This window comes from Eutrigla gurnardus (assembly GCF_963514095.1).
Source record: "Eutrigla gurnardus genome assembly, chromosome: 17".
In the NCBI taxonomy this organism is placed as follows: Eukaryota; Metazoa; Chordata; class Actinopteri; order Perciformes; family Triglidae; genus Eutrigla; species Eutrigla gurnardus.
This window is the reverse complement of record NC_139928.1, coordinates 20,880,700-20,901,675: the sequence shown is the minus strand read 5'-3', so window position 1 is coordinate 20,901,675 and position 20,976 is coordinate 20,880,700. Positions and strand designations below refer to the sequence as shown.

Genomic DNA, 20,976 nt, shown 5'->3' with positions numbered 1-20,976 from the left:
AATCAAATCCAACAGAAGAAGAAGAAGAAGTCGCGGCGTACCCGGATGTTCCATCTTCAACAATGGCGCCTGGTTTCAGTAGAAGAGTTACTTCGTGGTGTTGAGAAAGTGTCTGTTAGCTTCACCAGTACTGATCCATCAGAGTCTCTGTGTGTCTGGATAAACCTGTCTGGATGGACTTTGTACTCTTCACCTTTTATTCTGAATGTTTTAACCCTGAATCATCTCCCGGGAGCCTACGAAGCTAAGCTAGTTAGCTTAGCATGCTAGCTGGAAACAGATTTTGACGGAGTTTGTGTGGAGTAAAAACGTTTCTCTCGTCGCGGGAAAATGAGTAAAGTCCAAGTGATGAGAGCTTTGGTGGAGCAGCGACTAAGTGCGGCTGTTGAAGAGATATTTGGGCTGTTTGAAAGAACGGTAGCAGAATACGAGGAGGAACTTTCTCGTTCTAAAGAGGAGAACGAGCGACAGCGGAAGCTACTGGACACTGTTTTCCTGCCTGAAGTCCGGTTACACAGAGCAGGTTGGTGCTTACTTTTTATACGTTAGGTATGGCAGTGTTCTAATATGAGTTGCGTTAACGTGTGACAGGAGGTAACATGCAACACGCACAGGACCAAAACGTTTACTTCTGCATCCGTATTACAGTTGTTCACATTTGCTGAAAGACTAAATCCTAATCTCTGAACCCAAAGGTCGGTGGCCTAAACGCATGTTTTTAATTGAAGCTAAACACATTCTCACTTACAAAAACACATGTTTCTCTGTGATGTACTTTTGATGCATTATGCTGACCACAGGCTGCAGAAGTTAAACACAATTACAGTCAGTATGTGATGGTTTGATTTGTCCAGAAGAATCAGAGGTTTTGTGAATGTAGTTTGAAAACTGGGTTTTGTATTTACAGTTTAGATGAAAGGTTGGAAGGGTTCAAGTTATTAACAATTATGAAAAACTGTAACAAATGTATTCATCTCAAGCTACTGTTGTTGCTGTTAATAATGTTGATTTGGACACTAATGTTACAGTAAGGCCAGCGGAGGTGGCACATGCTATTGAGATGCTTGATAACAACAAAACATGTGGTACAGATGGTATTGCTGCAGAGCATCTTAAGCATGCCAGCTATAGGCTCTCTCCACTGTTAGCCATGTGTTTCTCTGGTATCATGGTGCATGGTGTTCTCCCTGATTCCATCTTCTCTGTTTTGCTGGTTCCTGTGCTTAAGGAGAAGGCTGGCAAATTAAACAGCATGGACAATTATAGGCCAATTGCCTTTGCCAGTACCCTGTCTAAGGTGCTGGAAAAAAATATTTTAAATAGGATCGAAATGTATGTATTAACTACAGACAATCAATTTGGGTTCAAGACAAAACATAGTACTGACTTATGCATTTATGCTTTAAAGGAGATTGTCGCTAAATATCAACGCCAAAACACCTCTATGTTTCTCTGTTTTATTGATGCCTCTAAGGCATTCGATAGAATCAACCATGCAAAACTATTTGAAAAACTACTCATGAGAGATGTTCCTAAATATATTGTCAGAATTCTAATGTATTGGTATGCTCAGCAAACATTCCAGGTCAAATGAGATAATACTGTTTCTGATCCTTTTCATGTGGCGAATGGGGTCCGTCAAGGAGGAATATTATCCCCTATTCTTTTTAATGTATATATTGATGACCTTTCAAGACAGCTAAATGAATGTACAACAGGATGTATTGTGGGAGATCAAGTTGTGAATCATCTCATGTATGCTGATGACCTGGTTTTACATTGTCCATATTCTGCTGGGTTACAAGAGCTGTTGAGGATATGCACACAATATGGAAGAGAATTTGACATCAACTATAATTCCAAAAAGAGTAAGGTTGTTGTTGTGAGATCTAGAGAGGACAAAAAATCCTCTTTTCCTGCTTTCCACCTCGCAGATGGCCTCTTAGAAATATGCAGGGAATTCAAATATCTAGGACATGTCTTCTCAGATGATCTCGTGGATGACGGTGACATTCGTCGTGGTGTAAAATATATGCACAGGCCAACGTGATGTTGAGGAAATTTTCCATGTGTTCCACAGATGTTAAGTGTGCTTTGTTTAGGGCTTATGTCACGCCGCTGTATACAGCAGCAGCTCATCTCTGGTCCTCTTACAGAGTGAGAACTATGCAGAGGCTTAGAGTGGCATATAATGATGCCATGAGGTTGTTGCTCCGTGCTCCTAGGTGGCACAGTGCTAGCCAGCTATTTGTGTCCTCTAATGTACCTACATGTCAGGCACTGTTACGAAAGCTAATGTTCAATTTCATGTGTCGATTGGATTTATCAGAAAATAGCATCATTATAGCCTTAACCAACCCAATGATGGGCTATCGGTTCACATCCAGGCTTCGAAACCATTGGCATGATAGCTTGCACCTATTTTAGTACAGTATTTTTGAGTATGTATTTTAATGTGTCATATGTGTGTGTGTATGTTGGATGTGAGTGGACCATCTGAGTCCATAATAAAGATTTATATATACTAGGGGTGTCACGAATCTCCAAATACTCGATTCGATTTGATTTTCGATTTTAGGGTCACGATTCGATTCGATTCTCGATTTTTTTCTTTTTCTTACAGCACAGATGCCTATGCCATTTTCAGACTAGTCTAGTCTACGATCATTGGTTTTATTCATCAAATTTGTACAGTAAATCTTGTTGCAGAGTGAATGCATATCACTGCTGCATTAGAGGGCTGCGCCCCGGAACCTTTTGTCAGCGGGCTCTGTAACCCCGCCCGGAAAAAGTAGGCACACCTGTTGTGTTGCACATGTAATGTTCCGCCTACTGGCCGATGTATGTATGCTGCTCGGAGTGTGAGTAAACAAAGCAAACACGGTAACCGGCGTCTGCGTGTATTATTGCTAAGAGAGCAACCACTCAGGTTACTACACTGGCGACGAGGATTAAAAACGCAAGTCAAGCCGAGGATTTATGCCGAGTAGGTAAAGTTACCGTATGAGTCGAAGAAGAAGTTGGCGCGCAGTTAACAGTAATGGCTACCGTTGGTTCGCTCACCGAGTTTGTCGAGGAGGACGGCGACTGGGTGGAGTATGTCGAGAGACTGGAGCACTTTTTCCTCGCCAACGACATCGAAGACGAAGGAAAACAGCGGTCGATTCTCCTCAGTGTGTGCGGGGCCAAGACGTACAAGCTCATCCGCAATCTTGCCACGCCGCGGAGACCGGGAGACATCGGCTTCAAAGAACTGGTGACCATGGTGCAGAATCACCACAACCCAAAGCCATCTGTAATTGTTCAGCGCTTCAAGTTTCACACTCATTCACGCAAGCCGGGAGTGACAGTGGCTGCGTTTGTCGCGGAGATGAGACAGTTGTCGGAGCACTGTGAGTTCGGTGCTGTGCTGGAGGACATGCTGCGGGACAGGTTAGTCTGTGGGATTAATGACGACGGCATGCAGCGCCGTTTGTTGGGAGAAGCCACGCTAACTTTCAGAAGAGCGCTTGAGATCGCCCAAGCTATGGAAACAGCAGCTAACAACACTAAAGACATTAAAAATGCTAACGGCGGTGCGCAGCCATGCGCCGTTCATCTGGTGTCAAAAGAAAAAAGAGGCAAGCCATTAAAGTCCGTGGAGTGTTATCGTTGTGGGGGAGCTCACTTCGCAAATGACTGTGGTTTTAAGGATTCGGTTTGCCATAACTGTCAGAAAAAAGGACACATTGCTAAAAAGTGCAGGGGAGCTAAAAATAAACAAAGGAAAGAATGGGGAAAACCAAAGCACAAGATAAACACACATCACCTGCAGAGTGAAGAGCACGAGGAGCAGTGTTCATTCAACATGTTCAATGTCACTGGTCAGCCCCGGGCTGAGCCCATCTATACAGCACTTCAGGTAAACGGCAGTAAACTGAAAATGGAAGTGGACACTGGTGCCTCAGTTTCAGTGATTAGTCAAGGCACTTTCCACAAGTTGTGGAACTCAGATGGTGCACCTGCACTAAAAGAGACTAATATAAGACTGAAAACATATACGGGTGAGTGCATTCCACTTGTGGGCGCTATAGATGTGGACATTGAGTATCATGGACAAAAAGCTAAGGCTACACTGCTAGTAGTTGAGGGGGAGGGGCCTAGTTTGTTGGGTCGTGATCTCCTGCAGAAAGTTCGCCTAAATTGGGGGGACATTTGGGGGGAAGTCAAAAACATCACAGTAGTACAAGACATTCTAGCTAAATATGCAGATGTTTTTTAAAGATGAACTTGGCACCCTCAAGGGCACATTAGTGAAGTTGTGTGTGGACCCCGAAGCACAGCCACGCTTTTTCAAACCACGCACTGTGCCATATGCCATGAGAGCTAAAGTGGAGGCTGAGTTAGAGAGGCTGCAGCAAGCGGGGGTGATTGAACCTGTTGAGTTCTCTGACTGGGCAGCCCCAATTGTGCCAGTTGTAAAAGAAGATGGTGGAATACGCATATGTGGAGACTACAAGTTGACAATTAATCAGGCCTCACAACTCGACACCTACCCCCTGCCTCGTGTGGAGGACCTGTTTACCATGCTAGCAGGCGGAAAAACATTCACAAAGCTGGATATGAGTCACGCGTACCAGCAACTGCTGCTGGACGAAGAATCAAAACAATATGTGACTATCAATACACACAAGGGTCTATTCAAGTACAACCGCTTGGTTTTCGGTGTCGCATCCAGTCCAGCGATTTTCCAGCGTACCATGGACAATTTGCTTCAAAACATTCCCCATGTCGCTGTCTACCTGGACGATATCCTGGTCACTGGCAGGACAGAAGAGGAGCACATGCGAAACCTCGACCAGGTGCTGAAGAGGATGTCAGACGCTGGACTGCGTCTGAAGAGCAGTAAGTGTGTTTTTCAAGCGCCAAGTGTCACATACCTGGGCCACCGGATTTCAGCTCAGGGTCTGTCACCTGTGGAGGAGAAAGTGAGGGCGATAAAGGAGGCTCCAAGTCCAAAGAACGTAGCAGAGCTTAGGTCGTTCCTGGGCTTAGTGAACTACTACGGAAAGTTCTTACCTGACCTCTCTACTGTGCTCGCCCCACTCTACCAGCTCCTGCATAAAGACAGTTCATGGAAGTGGCAGCAGGCTCAGGAGGAAGCTTTTCAGCATGTTAAAGGACTGTTACATTCAGCACGACTGCTGGTGCACTTTGACCCCAGCAAGGATGTTATCCTGTCTTGTGACGCCTCCCCGTACGGCGTGGGGGCGGTGCTTTCTCACCGTATGGAGGACGGAAGTGAGAAGCCCATCAGCTACGTGTCACGTACTCTCACTGCAGCAGAAAAAGGGTACTCACAGTTAGAAAAAGAAGGGCTAGCTATAGTTTTTGCTGTAAAACGCTTCCACCACTACCTGTTTGGTCGCCCCTTTACCATCTTTACAGACCATAAGCCCCTGATGGGTCTGTTTAGTGAGTTAAAAGGCATTCCTGCCATGGCATCAGCAAGAATACAACGCTGGGCGTTAACCCTGTCAGCATATCAGTATCGTATAGAGTACAAGGCAGGTAGTGAAAATGCAAATGCTGACGCCTTCAGCCGCCTGCCTCTCCCTGACACGCCAAGCCACACTGGCCTGCCCCCAGAGACTGTTTTTCTGATGGACAGACTGTCAAATTCCCCAGTGACAGCAAAACAGATCAAACTATGGACTGAGAGAGACCCAGTGTTATCACAGGTTAAGAGATGGATAATGCAAGGATGGCCTGTGACTGTACAGCAGGAGGAACACAAACCTTTTGTCAAGCGCAAACTGGAGTTGAGTGTGCTTGATGGTTGTCTGCTCTGGGGCTCCAGAGTGGTTGTTCCTCCTCCAGGGCGAGCACAAGTGATGGAGGAGCTACATGATGCCCACCCTGGGATATCGCGTATGAAGAGCCTCGCCAGGTCGTTTCTGTGGTGGCCTGGGATGGACTGTGCCTTGGAAGAAAAGGTAAAAGCGTGTTCACAATGTCAGCAGAACCAAAAGATGCCAGCGTCAGCGCCGCTCCACCCATGGCAGTGGCCAGGCCGTCCATGGTCCAGGCTTCATCTGGATTTTGCTGGTCCATTTATGGGTCGGATGTTCTTGGTGCTAGTGGACGCTTATTCTAAGTGGCTCGAAGCCCATGTCATGTCAAGTATTACTGCCCCAGTTACTACAGAGACACTTAGAGGCATATTTGCAACACATGGACTGCCAGACATGATTGTGACAGACAATGGGCCCACATTCACCAGTGAGGTTTTCAAAGAGTTTATGGTGAAAAACGGGATCCGTCATGTCTGTTCTGCTCCCTACCACCCCGCCTCTAACGGCTTAGCAGAAAGAGCTGTTGGGACTTTGAAAGAGGGACTAAAGAAAATGTCGGGACACTCTCTGGAAACCAAGCTTTCCCGTTTCCTGTTCCAGTACAGGATTACGCCTCACACTGTGACGGGAGTGCCCCCAGCGGAGATGTTGCTGGGACGGAGACCAAAATCACATCTGGATCTCCTCCGCCCAGACGTCGGAGCAAGAGTCGTCAGGTCGCAGGATGTGCAAAAAGCGCGACGGGACCAACATGCTAAAGAGAGACTTTTTCACCCAGGGGACTGTGTGTATGTCAAAAACTTTGCCACAGGTTCGCCCTGGTTGCCAGGAGTCATTCACCGCCGGACGGGTCCAGTGTCTTTTGTGGTGGACTTGTCTGATGGTCGGCAGGTTCGCAGGCACCAGGATCACCTGCGTATCCGTCATGATGGGGGAGGGAAAGGTCCTCAGTGTGTTTCGCACAAGGACAGTGTGAGCAGCTCTGGAGACTATGTTGTGGTGCCAGTGACACCAGAGCACACTGAGTTGTCACATGAGGGACTGTCAGAGCTCACCAATGTGGCACCTGATGGACTGTCTGTGCAGGCTGCCCCACCTGCCCCTGTTCCCAGGTCTGGAGACCTCACTCCAGAACTAAGGAGATCAAAGAGGGAACACAAGCCTCCAGATAGACTGACGTGTTGAACTGTTAAAAATATGCAAAGAAAAAGAAAAGGGTTCAAAAATGTTTATTAAAACAAGATACAGTGGTTTTGTTGTTGGTTAAGAAAAGGAGTTTCTATCTGCTGCAAATGAAAATGTTTATTGTAACAAAAGGAAAAGTAATGCAGTTAAATGATAACATATGCTTTAATACTTTATAACCACTGAGTTAACAAGTCTATGTTCTAAGTTGTGCTCTTAAGGTTTGCACTTAAAGGGGGAGAAGTGTTGCAGAGTGAATGCATATCACTGCTGCATTAGAGGGCTGCGCCCCGGAACCTTTTGTCAGCGGGCTCGTGTAACCCCGCCCGGAAAAAGTAGGCACACCTGTTGTGTTGCACATGTAATGTTCCGCCTACTGGCCGATGTATGTATGCTGCTCGGAGTGTGAGTAAACAAAGCAAACACGGTAACCGGCGTCTGCGTGTATTATTGCTAAGAGAGCAACCACTCAGGTTACTACAAATCTTATTTCAAAAGTTGGGCTACATATAAGTGATGCAATTTCCATAATGTATCACATTAGGCACTAATGGTCAAATTTAAATTATTTATTTGCAATATAAAAGTAACAATCTTGTTTTCAACAACAAAAACAAACAACAATGAGAGGTCACAGAGGTGCCTGGCTGCCATCTAGTGACTCTTTTTTGGTTACAGCAAACTACTTTTAAAATGATAAAGGTGCAATAAAACAAAATAAATAAAAAATATAACAGTCATGTCCAAAGTCATGGACAATTAGAGCCTTAACAAACTTTATCCTAACAGTTGAACATAAAAAATAAGTAGTTTGGACTGTTTTGTCCCCTGAGAATGACAACTGTCATTTTTACATTCTTGTTTCAAGTTTCTTTCTTTAACAAAGATATGTTGTTATCTTTATCTGGAGAGAGAGATGCTCTTTGAGTCATCAAAGGCTATGGCCAGACAAGACAACTGTTATTTTTTACATTTTCAAGTTTTTCTTTAAGAAGATGAGAATGTCCACATTCTCTGGAGAAAGGGCTGCTCTTTGAGCAGTCACAATGTCCCCTGCTGTGGAGAACACTCTCTCACTTGCCACACTTGTTGCTTGCACAGCAAGATAATGTTTGGAGAGCTTGGACAAATTTGGGTACTGATGCTCATTGTGTTTCCACCATTTCAGTGGATTTGCATCCACAGAAATGACTTTAGCCATCTTGTATAGCTCTATCTCCTCTTTGACAACATCAGGCCATGGTGTTGTTGTTGATGGTGTAGTGTGGGCTGCACTGAAAAAGTCACCAAACAGTTCACTGAATGTTGTTCTCTTTGCTGGGGGGCTGCCTTCACTGGTTGCTGCAGTTTGTGGGTCCTCTGCAGGGTTTTGGCTGGTCCCTTGTCCTGAGGCCTGAGTCTATAAAAGACAAGGTCACACAAAACAGCTGTTTTAGGTAATGAAAAGGCACATGTGACACTTAGGTGTGACAACAACAACAACAAACAGAATGTTATAATTAATGAAATATTAAAATGCAAAATGTGAATATATTTAATAAAAGATAACTACTTGTCAGAATATGAATTTATCATTGTGCTTTAACTATAAGATTAATTTGCATCATTATTAATAGTTGACATTTCATCATGTATATTTCAATTGGCCACATACCTGTGTGGGATGCTTTTGCAGGATTTTCTCTGCCAGACTGTTGAAGATCTCATTCCGAGAGGGGTCATCCAGATGAGGTAAAGACTTGAACCGAGGATCCAAGGCAGTGCCCTCATTCAGGAACTGTTGAAGTCTGGGATCTGAATACCTCCCTCCAATGTTGGTTGCTATAGCAGATTTAACATCCTTCACAATCTGTGAATCCGTGTCACTGTGTTTCATTGACGTGAGAATGGTGTGTTTGAGTGGCAGGACCATAGACACAGTTGGCTGCTGTTCTGAGCTCAATAGAGTTGTGACTGTTTTCATGGTCTTCAGAACCTGAACCACATCTTCCAGAACAGTCACATCTTGATCAGAGAGTGTGATGAGATCTTTGGCACTTTTTTTAACATCTTTCTCTGTGAGTGCAGAATAAACAGCAGCTTGTTGCTCTAAGTAGCGTGTGAGCATGTCATAGCTGGAGTTCCACCTTGTAGTCACATCTTGAACCAGCTTGTGAGGAGGAAGCTGGAGCATCACTTGTTTTGCCTTTAAGGCAGCTGCTGCAGTCGTGCTCTTGTGAAAGAAGGTGACCACCCTCCTGACTTTGCCCAAAAGACGAGAAATCTGGTTTACTCCCAACCCCTTCTGGGATGCCAGGTTCACTGTGTGCGCAAAACATCCTATATGTGGTGACAATCCAGCTGCATTTGAGGCATTGACAATGTTTCTGGCATTATCTGTGGTCACAGGGATGGTTGTATTTTGTCTGTCCAGTTTCCATTCTAGTACCGCTTCCTTTAGCACTTCTGCCAGATTATCACTTGTGTGTGCTTCATAGATGGGGCGAGTTTGAAGGACTGGACTTTCAATCTCCCAATCTTTATTGACGTAGTGCGCTGTGACGGTGATGTAACTCTCAGTTGCTCTTGAGGTCCAGCCATCTGTTGTTAAGGCAACTAACTCTGCATTGCTCAGACCCCTCACAACTTTTTCTTTAACGTCTTCATACATGGAGGGAACCACTTTTGTTGTAAGATGCGACCTGCTGGGCATACTGTAGCGTGGCTCAAGTACGCTAATTAAATGTTTAAATCCCGTGTTTTCCACCACCGAGTAAGGCTGCAGGTCTGCTGCTATAAATAGCCCTATAGCGCTAGTTATAGCTTTTGCGCGAGCTGAGGTCTGTGGAAGTTTTATTGCAAACGAGGATTGAATAGTTGGCTGGACCAGTGATGGTGCTTTCCCAGCTGTCAAATCTACATCTTTGTGATGCCGGCGAATGTGTCCTGCCATGTTCGTAGTGTTTCCCGTGGCCGGGTATGGTACACGCGCATAGCATATCTTACACACTGTGGTCTTCTTGTCAACAACGCGAACGTCGTCGACATAACTCACCGGGAACGCAAAGTATTTCCATACATGTGATTTAAGAGAAGCAGGAGCTGCTTCAAGCTCCGGTGCCGCGTCTCCTCTTTCATCTGCACTCGCCATCGTGTCATAACCTGCAGGATAGGTAACTAGCGGCGTCGGCTACAATGTGCTGCGTCATTTGCGTCACTTTGCGTAGTGTGCGTAGCTTTGCACACGGGGGGAAGGGGGATCGTCGATCCTCTCTTTGACTTCGATGCTCGAGATCGTGACGTCATTTCGATCGATTTCGATGAAAAATCGAAATCGTGACACCCCTAATATATACTGATGACTGCATTACTGCTGGTGCATTGTATTTTTGCAGGTTGTCTGTCTGCCTGTTTTGTTTCAGAAAAAAAACAGTGTACTGGTGACTGATTGTTCAGCTGTTTGAAGCTAAGGCTGAACGATATGGACAAAATTTCATATCTCGATATTCATGCCAGATATCTTAATATCGATACGATATGACTACGGGTTCGGAGAAAACCAAATATTTTTCAGAAAAATAAAAACATCATAATACAAAAGGATGTGGAAAGTTTTATTGATAACTCACTGCCAGTCATCGACATTAACATAAAGTCACCAATCAATAAATAAAAAAACATTTAAGACCGTCTACACGGGTACCATGTCTTTTGCAATGTGGTATGTTATAGCGTCTGTAATGTCTTTATGTCTGGTGGACGCCGACTCATACGGTGTAACGCTTCTGAACGCATTGCAATACACTCAATTTTCGCCAAACACGACCTGCACAACACCACGCTCTGGTTGACATCATCGTTATTAGATCCAAAATACCTCCAAATAATGGAGGATGATTAATGTTTTGGCACCAAATCAGATTCGATGTCTCAGCCTCCGGCTCCCTCACTCCCGCGGCGGAAGTCCCGACCTCGTATGTTCGTCATTGGTTGGCTTCAGCTGTCGATCCACAGCAAGCATGAAATAAGGTTTGTGGTTGGCTGGCCATAGCGATGCATTCAAGGGCAATCGTAAAAATGAAGTTTATTGTGACTGCTAGAACTGTACATGCAGGGCGAGCGCGGGGGAAATCTATATCGTTTATATCGTTGCTTTTTCGATATTAATATCTTGAATGTTCATATCTAGATATAGATACGATATTTGAAACGTCTCTATATTCTGTATGTGTGTTTATTGTTTTCCTGCAGACGTCCAGCAGCTGTTGGTGACTAAAGAAGAGGTTCAATTTGAGCAGCAGGACTGGAGCCCCAGTCTGGACCAGGAGGACTGGAGCCCCAGTCTGGACCAGGAGGACCCAGACCCCCCACACATTAAAGAAGAACAGGAAGAACTCTTGACCAGTCAGCAAGGAGAGAAGCATCGAGGCCTGGAGGAGGTTGATATCAAGTTCCCATTGACTGTTGTCCCTGTTAAGAGTGAAGAAGATGACGATGAAGAGAAACCTCAGTCCTCAGGGCTGGTTTCAGCTGCAGCCAGAGGCTCAACAAAACAGATGGAAACAGAAGCTGATGAAGAGGACTGTGGGGGACCAGAACCAGCCAGGAACTCCGATTCACATTTACAAGCAGATACTGATAACACGACTGGAGACTCTTCTGAAGCTGAGACTGATGACAAGACTGGAGAGTCTTCTGAACCTGAGACTGATGACAGTGCTGATTGGCAGGAGACCAGAGCACCTCGGTCAGTTTTAAAGGCTTTTGATCCTGACAGTGATTTTAGATGTAGAACTGGTAAGAAACCATTTAACTGCTCTCAGGGTTGGAAACAATTCAGCATCCGTGGAAATCTAAAGAGACACGTGAGAACTCATACAGGAAAAAAACCTTTCAGCTGCTCAGTGTGTGGTAAAGGTTTCACTGTAAATGGTACTCTGAAGACACACATGAGAACTCATACAGGAGAAAAACCTTTCAGCTGCTCAGTGTGTGGTAAAGGTTTCACTGAAAATGGTACTCTGAAGAGACACATGAGAACGCATACAGGAGAAAAACCTTTCAGCTGCTCAGTGTGTGGTAAACGTTTCACTGTAAATGGAGATCTGAAGAAACACATGAGAACTCATACAGGAGAAAAACCTTTCGGCTGCTCAGTGTGTGGTAAAGGCTTCAATAGCACGTACGGTTTAAAGATACACATGATGAATCATACAGGAGAAAAACCTTTCAGCTGCTCGGTGTGTGGTAAAGGTTTCACTGAAAATGGTATTCTGAAGAGACACATGATGACTCATACGGGGGAAAAACCTTTCAGCTGCTCAGTGTGTGGTAAAGGTTTCACTGTAAATCGACGTCTGAAGACACACATGATAACTCATACAGGAGAAAAACCTTTCAGCTGCTCAGTGTGTGGTAAACGTTTCACTGTAAATGGAGATCTGAAGAAACACATGAGAACTCATACAGGAGAAAAACCTTTCAGCTGCTCAGTGTGTGGTAAAGCTTTCAGTGAAAGTGGCAATTTGAAGAAACACATGAGAACTCATACAGGAGAAAAACCTTTCAGCTGCTCAGTGTGTGGTAAAGGTTTCATTGAAAATCGAGATCTGAAGAAACACATGAGAACACATACAGGAGAAAACCTTTCAGTTACAAAAGAGTCCGGCCGCTGACAAATGGAGCAATGAAGTGAAGTGTGCACTGTGCTATGTAGATTTGCATGAGAACAATATGGAAGTGACACGTTTCAATTCAATTCAATTTTATTTATAGTGTCAAATCCCAACAGAAGTCATCTCAGGACATTTAACACATTGAGCAGGACTAGAATACGCTCAAAATTTCAAGAGTCAACACAATTTCAAAGTTCCAACAACACCCAGGGGCAAGTGTTACAGCGACAGTGGCGAGAAAAAACTGCCTTAATAGGCTTTTAGGCAGAAATCTCGTGCAGCCCAGGCCCTTTGGTTCCAACTGCATTTGGTGTTGGTAGTATGGTAGTAGTAGCATTAACTTTAGTGGTGGTATTAACAGAAGCAATAGTATCAACAGTAGTAGTCCATGGCAGCAGGCACAGCCACGCCGAGATGGATCCATCCCAAGCACGTCGCCGTAGACCAAAAAGCAGGAGTAGTTGAGCAGTCACACAGCGGGCAGGTGGAGCTACAATGTGGTGTCTCCAGCATCAGGCCAGTGAGTAGTCTGCATCAGTCAGGACCTCAGTGGACTCTGCTGGACCAGAAAGCATAGCCAGACTCCCGGGAGTTATCTCGGGAGTAGTCAAGTTAGTGACAGTAGAGATGCCGATTTTAGTCAATTACTTTAATTAAAAATACTGGCGGTAAGAGGCAAACAAGACCACAACATCGGTGCAGTCTGGACCAAGTTCCACCACGGTCCAGGGAGACCTGCTAGGCAAGAGAGCACAGGGACTCTGGGGGAACATACACAGAGAGAGCGAGAGAGAGAGAGAGAGAGGCTCAGTGTGTCTCTATAATCCCTCCGCAGTCTAGGCCTATAGCAGCTTAATCAAGAGCAAACCTGAGCCAGCTCTAGCTATAAGCGGTGTCAAAGAGAAATGTTTTAAGCCTACTCTTAAATGTGGGAACAGTGTCTGCCTCACCAACCAGAACCGGAAGACGGTTCCACAGAAGAGGAGCTTGATGGCTGAAAGCTCTGGCCCCTGTTCTAATTTTGGAGACTTTACGAACTACAAGTAACCCTTTATTCTGAGAGCGTAGTGCTCTAGGAGGACAGTAGGTTTAATGAGCTCTTTAAGATATGATGGTGCCTGTCCATTAAGAGCCTTGTAAGTGAGGAGAAGGATTTGAAATTCTATTCTGGATTTTACTGGGAGCCAGTGCAGAGAAGCTGATACAGGAGAAATGTGATCCCTTCTTCTGGTTTTAGTCAGAACACGAGATGCAGCATTCTGGACCAGCTGGAGAGATTTAAGAGATTTATTAGAGCAGCCTGATAATAACGAATTACAATAGTCCAGCCTTGAGGTAACAAATGCATGGACGAGTTTTTCTGCATCTTTTTGAGACAGCATTGGCCTAATTTTAGTAATGTTACGCAGGTGAAAGTAGGCTGTCCTCGTGGTTTGTTTAATATGAGAGTCAAAGGACAGGTCCTGATCAAAGATAACTCCAAGGTTTCTTACAGTAGCATTTGAGGCGATGGCAATCCCATCAATAGTCGCTATATCTTTAGACAGCGAGCTTCGGAGAGGTTTAGGCCCAAGTACAATAACTTCCGTTTTATCGGAGTTTAACATCAGGAAATTACAGGTCATCCAGGATTTTATGTCATCAACACATGGAGTTTAACTAGCTGATTGGTTTCTTCAGGCTTGATCGATAGATATAACTGACCATCATCAGCATAACAATGGAAGTTTATAGAGTGTCCTCTAATTAGGGATGCTCCGATCGATCGACCGCCGATCGTTATCGGCCGATATGGACCCTAAAAAGGTTGATCGGCGATCGGTCAAAGTGCCGATCAGAAAAGCCGACGCATATTTATATATTTTTATTACCCGAGACTGTTTTTCTGCGCCTGACGCAGGGTGGGAATTTCGTCTCCGGTGGCCTGTCAAAGTTCCAGTGTAAACAACGCTAGTGATGTCTGGTGGGCTTTTATCAGCCACCCTCGTGCGCACAGTCGGCTCGTCCCGTGTCTGTTGATCAGAGTGCTGCTCCGCTGGGATTTTTCCAAAATACAACGTGCGCTATTTCGCGAGCCGCGCAGGTGAAGTATCAACATCACATGCAAGAACGTCGCCGTCAGCTTAATTACAGCCACCCGAGTGGAGCTGAGCGAGCGGGTAGTGGAAGCACACGGCGGCATTTTTATTATTAAAGTACGCTGATGTAGCTGAATGAGCAAGTGGCCACGAGCGGGCAGCGGATTTTGCAGAGAGCGGAGCGAAATACCGGTCCAGTTCCGCTCCGGTCCGCTCACACCGCGAGTGTGAAGCCCAAGCCCGACCCAGAATCCTGCTGTGTCCTACACAGTCATCGACAGTATGTTCAGTCATAAAACGGCTCTATTATTATTATTCTTAAAAAAAAAAGTGATCGGATCGGGAAATATCGGGATCGGCAGATACTCAAACGATCGGGATCGGATCGGGAGCAAAAAAACGTCATCGGGACAACCCTACCTCTAATAATGTTGCCTAAAGGAAGCATATATAGGTTGAAAAGAATTGGTCCGAGCACAGAACCTTGAGGAACACCGTATTTAACTTCAGTGTGCCTGGAGGATTTTTCATTGACATGCACAAACTGAGATCGATTGGATAAATAGGACTTAAACCAGCTTAATGCGGTTCCTTTGATGCCATTTCATTTTTCCAGTTTACATATTAGAATCTCATGGTTAATGGTGTCAAATGCAGCACTAAGATCTAGCAGAACAAGTACAGAAACCAGTCCTTTGTCAGAAGCAATAAGAAGGTCATTTGTAATTTTCACCAGAGCTGTCTCTGTACTATGATGTACTCTAAATCCTGACTGGAAGTCCTCAAGTAGACTGTTATTGTTGAGAAAGTCACACAGCTGATTGGCGACTACTTTCTCAAGGATCTTAGAGAGAAAAGGAAGATTTGATATTGGTCTGTAGTTTGATAAAACCCCTGGATCTAGAGTAGGCTTCTTAAGAAGAGGTTTAATTACAGCTACTTTAAATGACTGTGGCACATAGCCTGTTAATAAAGCCACATTGATCATATCTAATAGGGACAGGCTAACTAAGGGTAAGACTTCTTTCAGTAGCCTGGTTGGTATCTGGTCTAGGAGACAGGTTGAAGGTTTAGAAGAAGAGATCATTGACGTTAGTTGGTCAGGGAGCTAACTTCCTATGCTTTATAGTTTTCTGTTTTAGCGGAGCAACAGAGTCGAGAGTCGTTCGCAGTAGGCTTCCAGATTCATCTATAAGAGCATCGATCTGGGAGGGACTAAGATTAACATAAAAGTCCTCCGTTTCATTAAGACATGGAAGTGAACTCAAGACTGGCGGAATTACTTCCTTAAACTTAGCTACTGCTCTATCTGATAAGGCCCCTACACACCGCCCAGACGTCCAACTGCCTTATCCGACCACTCTCCGCCCACTCTGTTGCCTCTCGTCTGACCCGTTCGGCAGAAAAGTTGCGTTGTACACACCGCTTCGACGTGCTTCCGACAACACAGCAGCGTGTACGTTCTGCGCTTGCGCGAGATGCAATAAGCCTCCTTAACAGCGGGTGGCGCTAGTCTCGTGCCAGTACTCCAAAACAGGAAAACAGGAAATGACAGAACGAAGTGCAGATAAAAACAATGCACACACGTCTTGGTTCAGTATTCGTTCGACTCGAGAAGACCTTTGTGGACTAAATACTTGGCATTTCTGGAAAGATGACTCTGGCTAGGGTGACACTCGCGTTGTGTGCTCTCGGGCTCATTATTTTACGAAGACGTCGTCTCAGTAGGGAACGAGTAATACAGAGTTTACCATCGTCACTTCCGCCCCGCCCACACACCGCCATTGGATACTCTGATTCGCTAGCACACCGCCAATCAGAGTATCCAATGGCTCAGACGTCCAACGGCCCACCTCCTCAGACTTCGCATGCTCAGTCTGATCAGACAACGTCCGCGCGGCTCCGAAAGCTTCCGACGCAGCTGTACACACCAAACATATGTGTTCCCGACCTCGTCCGAGCCTCTCCAAACGCTTCAGACGTCCAACGGTTGGGCCGGTGTGTTCCTGCCTATAGACACCGAGAGTAGTAGCTTTTTCCTAGAGGAGCGAAGTCCAGCAGCAATAAGTCAAAGATTATCAAGTAATGGTCAGATAAAGAAGAATTTTGAGGAAAGATTATTAAGTATTCGATTTCTACGCCATAAGATAAGACGAGGTCGAGAGTGTGGCTATGACAGTGAGTTGGTTTCTGTACACTCTGACTGAAGCCAATAGAATCTATTGAGGAAGTAAATGCTACACTAAGGCTGTCATTTACAACGTCCACATGGACATTAAAATCCCCCACAATAATAACTTTATCTGATTTAAGGACTTAACTTGATAGCAATTCAGAGAATTCAGATAGGAATTCAGAGTATGGACCAGGAGCACGATACACATTAACAAACAGAATTGGCTGCATTGTTTTCCAGTTTGGGTGCGAAAGGCTGAGAATCAGACTCTCAAATGAGTTATAATTTAGTTTTGGCTTAGGATTGATTGACAGGCTTGAATCAAAAATGGCTGCAACTCCTCCTCCACGTCTGCTGCCTCGAGATATATGAGTATTAATATGGCTGGGAGGACTAGCTTCGTTTAAGCAAACATAGTCTTCATCACGCAGCCAGGTTTCAGTCAGGCAGAATAAATCAATATGATTATCTGATATTAAGTCGTTGACTAATACTGCTTGGGATGAGAGAGATCTAATGTTTAAGAGTCCATATTTAATTCTCTTATTTTGTTTTACTACATCGGAAGTGCTAATTTTTATTAGGTTTTCATGTGAAAACTCTCTTCTGTTTGACCTGATTAATTTGGTTGGTCTGGGGACAGACACGTTCTTATGTGGTTTTGGTTTTGGGTGGGTGACTGCTCTAAAGGAGGTGCAGAGAAGTGTGTAGGACTGCAACTCTGCTTCCTGGTCTCAACACTGGTTTGTCATGTTCTAGGACTACCAATGAGATCAGCGATGTTTCTAGATAGGAGAGCAGCTCCATCCAAAGTGGGGTGGATGCCATCTCTCCTGATCAGACCAGGTTTTCCCCAGAAAGGCTGCCAATTATTAACGAAGCCCACATCGTTATCTGGACACCAGCTCGACAGCCAGCGGTGGAAAGATGACATGCGGCTATACATGTCATCACTAGTAAACTTTGGCAGGGGACCAGAGAAAACTACGGAGTCCAACATCGTTTTTGCATATTCGCACACCGAGCCAACATTAATTTTAGTGACCTCCGATTGGCGTAATCGGGTGTCATTAACGCCGACGTGAATAACAATCTTACTGTATTTACGTTTATCCTTAGCCAAACGTTTCAATTGAGCTTCGATGTCGCCCGCTCTGGCCCCTGGGACACATTTGACTATGGTCGCTGGTGTCGCTATTTTCACGTGTCTCACTATGGAGCTACCAATGACCAGAGTTGGCTTCTCAGCGGGTGTGTCGCTGAGTGGGGAAAATCGATTGGACACGTGAACATGGTGGTTAACCGTGGGCTTCGGTTTAGAACGATGCCTCCTTCGGACAGTCACCCAGCCTCCCGGCTGCTCGGGGTTTGCCGAGGGACGGCTAGCTGCTACGCTATGTCGGTCCGCACCGTGTACAGCTAGCGTCAGCTGGCCGGTTACAGCGGCAGCCGACGGAGGATTGTTGGTGCGGAACCGCGCTTCCAAATCATTTATCCTCGCCTCCAAAGCAAAAAGTGAACTACATTTATTACATGTACCGTTATCAGTAAAGGAGGCAGAGTAGTAGCTGAACATCAGACACACCGGACAGGAGAGAAGAGGAGGACAGGGAAAGAGAGAAGCCATCGTAGCCGCTAGGCTAGCTGTTGCGCTAAAGTAGCTAGCAGAGATGGCGCGTAAACAACAGCAAATTTAGCGAGGCAACTCAGAGAGTGAGCGATGTGTCTGCTGAAGCAGGGATAGCGTGTGCTTAGTTTAAACTTGGCGGTAGTAAGCCGCTGAACAGGGAAACTACGTTAAATTAACAGAGTTAGGCTAGAGAGAAAAACACAGCCTGTAGCGACTATCACGGAGAAACAGGAAATGACGCAAAGCGCTTACCGTCAGAGAAGTCTTTAATCATTTAACCACATGATTGTGGTTAATATACAGATAACCAGCCTGGATTCCGAAAATGTAAGGCCAGTATTTTTGACTGATTCCTACTTTTATATGTATTTTTATAATTCTTAGTTTTCATGATATATTTTGGATGATTTGTTTGATTTCTTAAATATATTCTACTTCTGATGTTTGTATTTGTGCTATTATATGATCACATAATTGTTGTCTGGTAGAAATGCATACTTATGCTTTTTGGACGTCTGTGAGCACGGTCCTGTCAATATATTGTAAGTGTACATCTGCATTGATACAAATAAATTGGATGAATGTCAGGACTGTGTCTGCCCCATCATTACAGCACAACTTATTCTTTAATGTTTTTATTTACGTTTCTTATGGAAATGATCTTGCTGTGCATCACCTCTTCTGATACACAGAAATAAATCCAGAGAAATAATCCTTTGAGTCGTCTCTTTCCACGCCCTACCGTTAAATACAGGAAATATATTTGATCTCATTGATGAGATATCTACAGTATATCTTAACTATAAGCTTAAAGGCTTTTGATAAATGCTATAGACACTGAGTCTCAGGGAAGTTAAGTTGGGAAATAATCCATGGGATATGGTGTTACTAATTTCTGTCTCAGTGACGTTAAGGATGACTTGGATTGATAGCTTGTTTATTATTTTCTTTATTATTAGAATTAGGGAATAGTAATCAGAATCATCAGCTGCATGGTGGTTCAGGTTCTTCTGTGTGGAGTTTTTCCTCCGGTTGGTGGCGGTGATGCACCACAACATTGTTTGCCAAACGCCATAAAAAAGACCAAACAAAGAAGAAATCGTGGCTTTATCAAAAGCAGAGGGGAAAAGTTTAATATGGAAGGAAATAATCAATCAATGGACTCAGTATTGGAAGAGTCAGGAAAAAGGGAGACATTTACATAAATTACAAGGAGTAGTAGGAGAGGTAGGATGATATGGAGACAATAGAACAAAACAAGTAATCATGAGCAGAATAAGAATAGGGCACAGTAAACTGAATAACACACTTAATATAATAGGAAAACATCCAACGGGTCAGTGTAGCTGTGGGGAGAGGGAGACAGTGGAGCATGTAATTGTAGCTTGTCCTAGATATGAAAGAGAGAGGGAAATGATGAAGACAGGGTTGCGAAAGGTTGGAAAAGGGGAAAATAACTTCAAGGGTCTAGTAGAATGTGGAAAATCTAAGGAAGGGAGAAGAATCATTATGAGATTTATTATCTCATCTGGTCTAATTAAAAGAATATAACAAAAGAGGAAATAAGAAAGAAGTAAAGTCCAGCAGATGGCGGTATATGCAACATTAAGGATGCCGACTGCCATTAAACGCCAAAGAAGAAGAAGAAGTCGCGGCGTACCCGGATGTTCCATCTTCAACAATGGCGTCTGGTTTCAGTAGAAGAGTTCCTTCGTGGTGTTGAGAAAGTGTCTGTTAGCTTCACCAGTACTGATCCATCAGAGTTTCTGTATGTCTGGATAAACCTGTCTGGATGGACTTTGTACTCTTCACCTTTTATTCTGAATATTTTAACTCTCAATCATCTCCCGGGAGCCTACGAAACTAAGCTAGTTAGCTTAGCATGCTAGCTGGTAATAGATGTTGACGGAGTCTGTGTGGAGTAAAAACGTCTCTCTCGTCGCGGGAAAATGAGTAAAGTCCAAGTGATGAGAGCTTTGGTGGAGCAGCGACTAAGTGCGGCTGTTGAAGAGATATTTGGGCTGTTTGAAAGAACGGTAGCAGAATACGAGGAGGAACTTTCTCGTTCTAAAGAGGAGAACGAGCGACAGCGGAAGCTACTGGACGCTGTTTTCCTGCCTGAAGTCCGGTTACACAGAGCAGGTTGGTGCTTACTTTTTATACGTTAGGTATGGCAGTGTTCTAATATGAGTTGCGTTAACGTGTGACAGGAGGTAACATGCAACACGCATAGGACCAAAACGTTTACTTCTGCATCCGTATTACAGTTGTTCACATTTGCTGAAAGACTAAATCCTAATCTCTGAACCTAAAGGTCGGTGGCCTAAACGCATGTTTTTAATTGAAGCTAAACACATTCTCACTTACAAAAACACGTGTTTCTCTGTGATGTACTTTTGATGCATTATGCTGACCACAG

At 44.6% G+C, this 20,976-nt stretch overlaps 1 protein-coding gene across 1 annotated transcript; it reads left to right on the top strand.

Moving 5' to 3' along the window:
* Positions 1 to 11,502: 11,502 nt before the first annotated feature.
* LOC311028068 (uncharacterized protein) lies at positions 11,503 to 19,006 on the top strand. Its single transcript, XM_084032338.1, has one exon. It carries the CDS (start codon positions 11,555 to 11,557, stop codon positions 12,671 to 12,673), a length of 1,119 nt encoding a protein of 372 aa, XP_083888464.1. The 5' UTR covers positions 11,503 to 11,554; the 3' UTR covers positions 12,674 to 19,006.
* Positions 19,007 to 20,976: the final 1,970 nt, after the last annotated feature.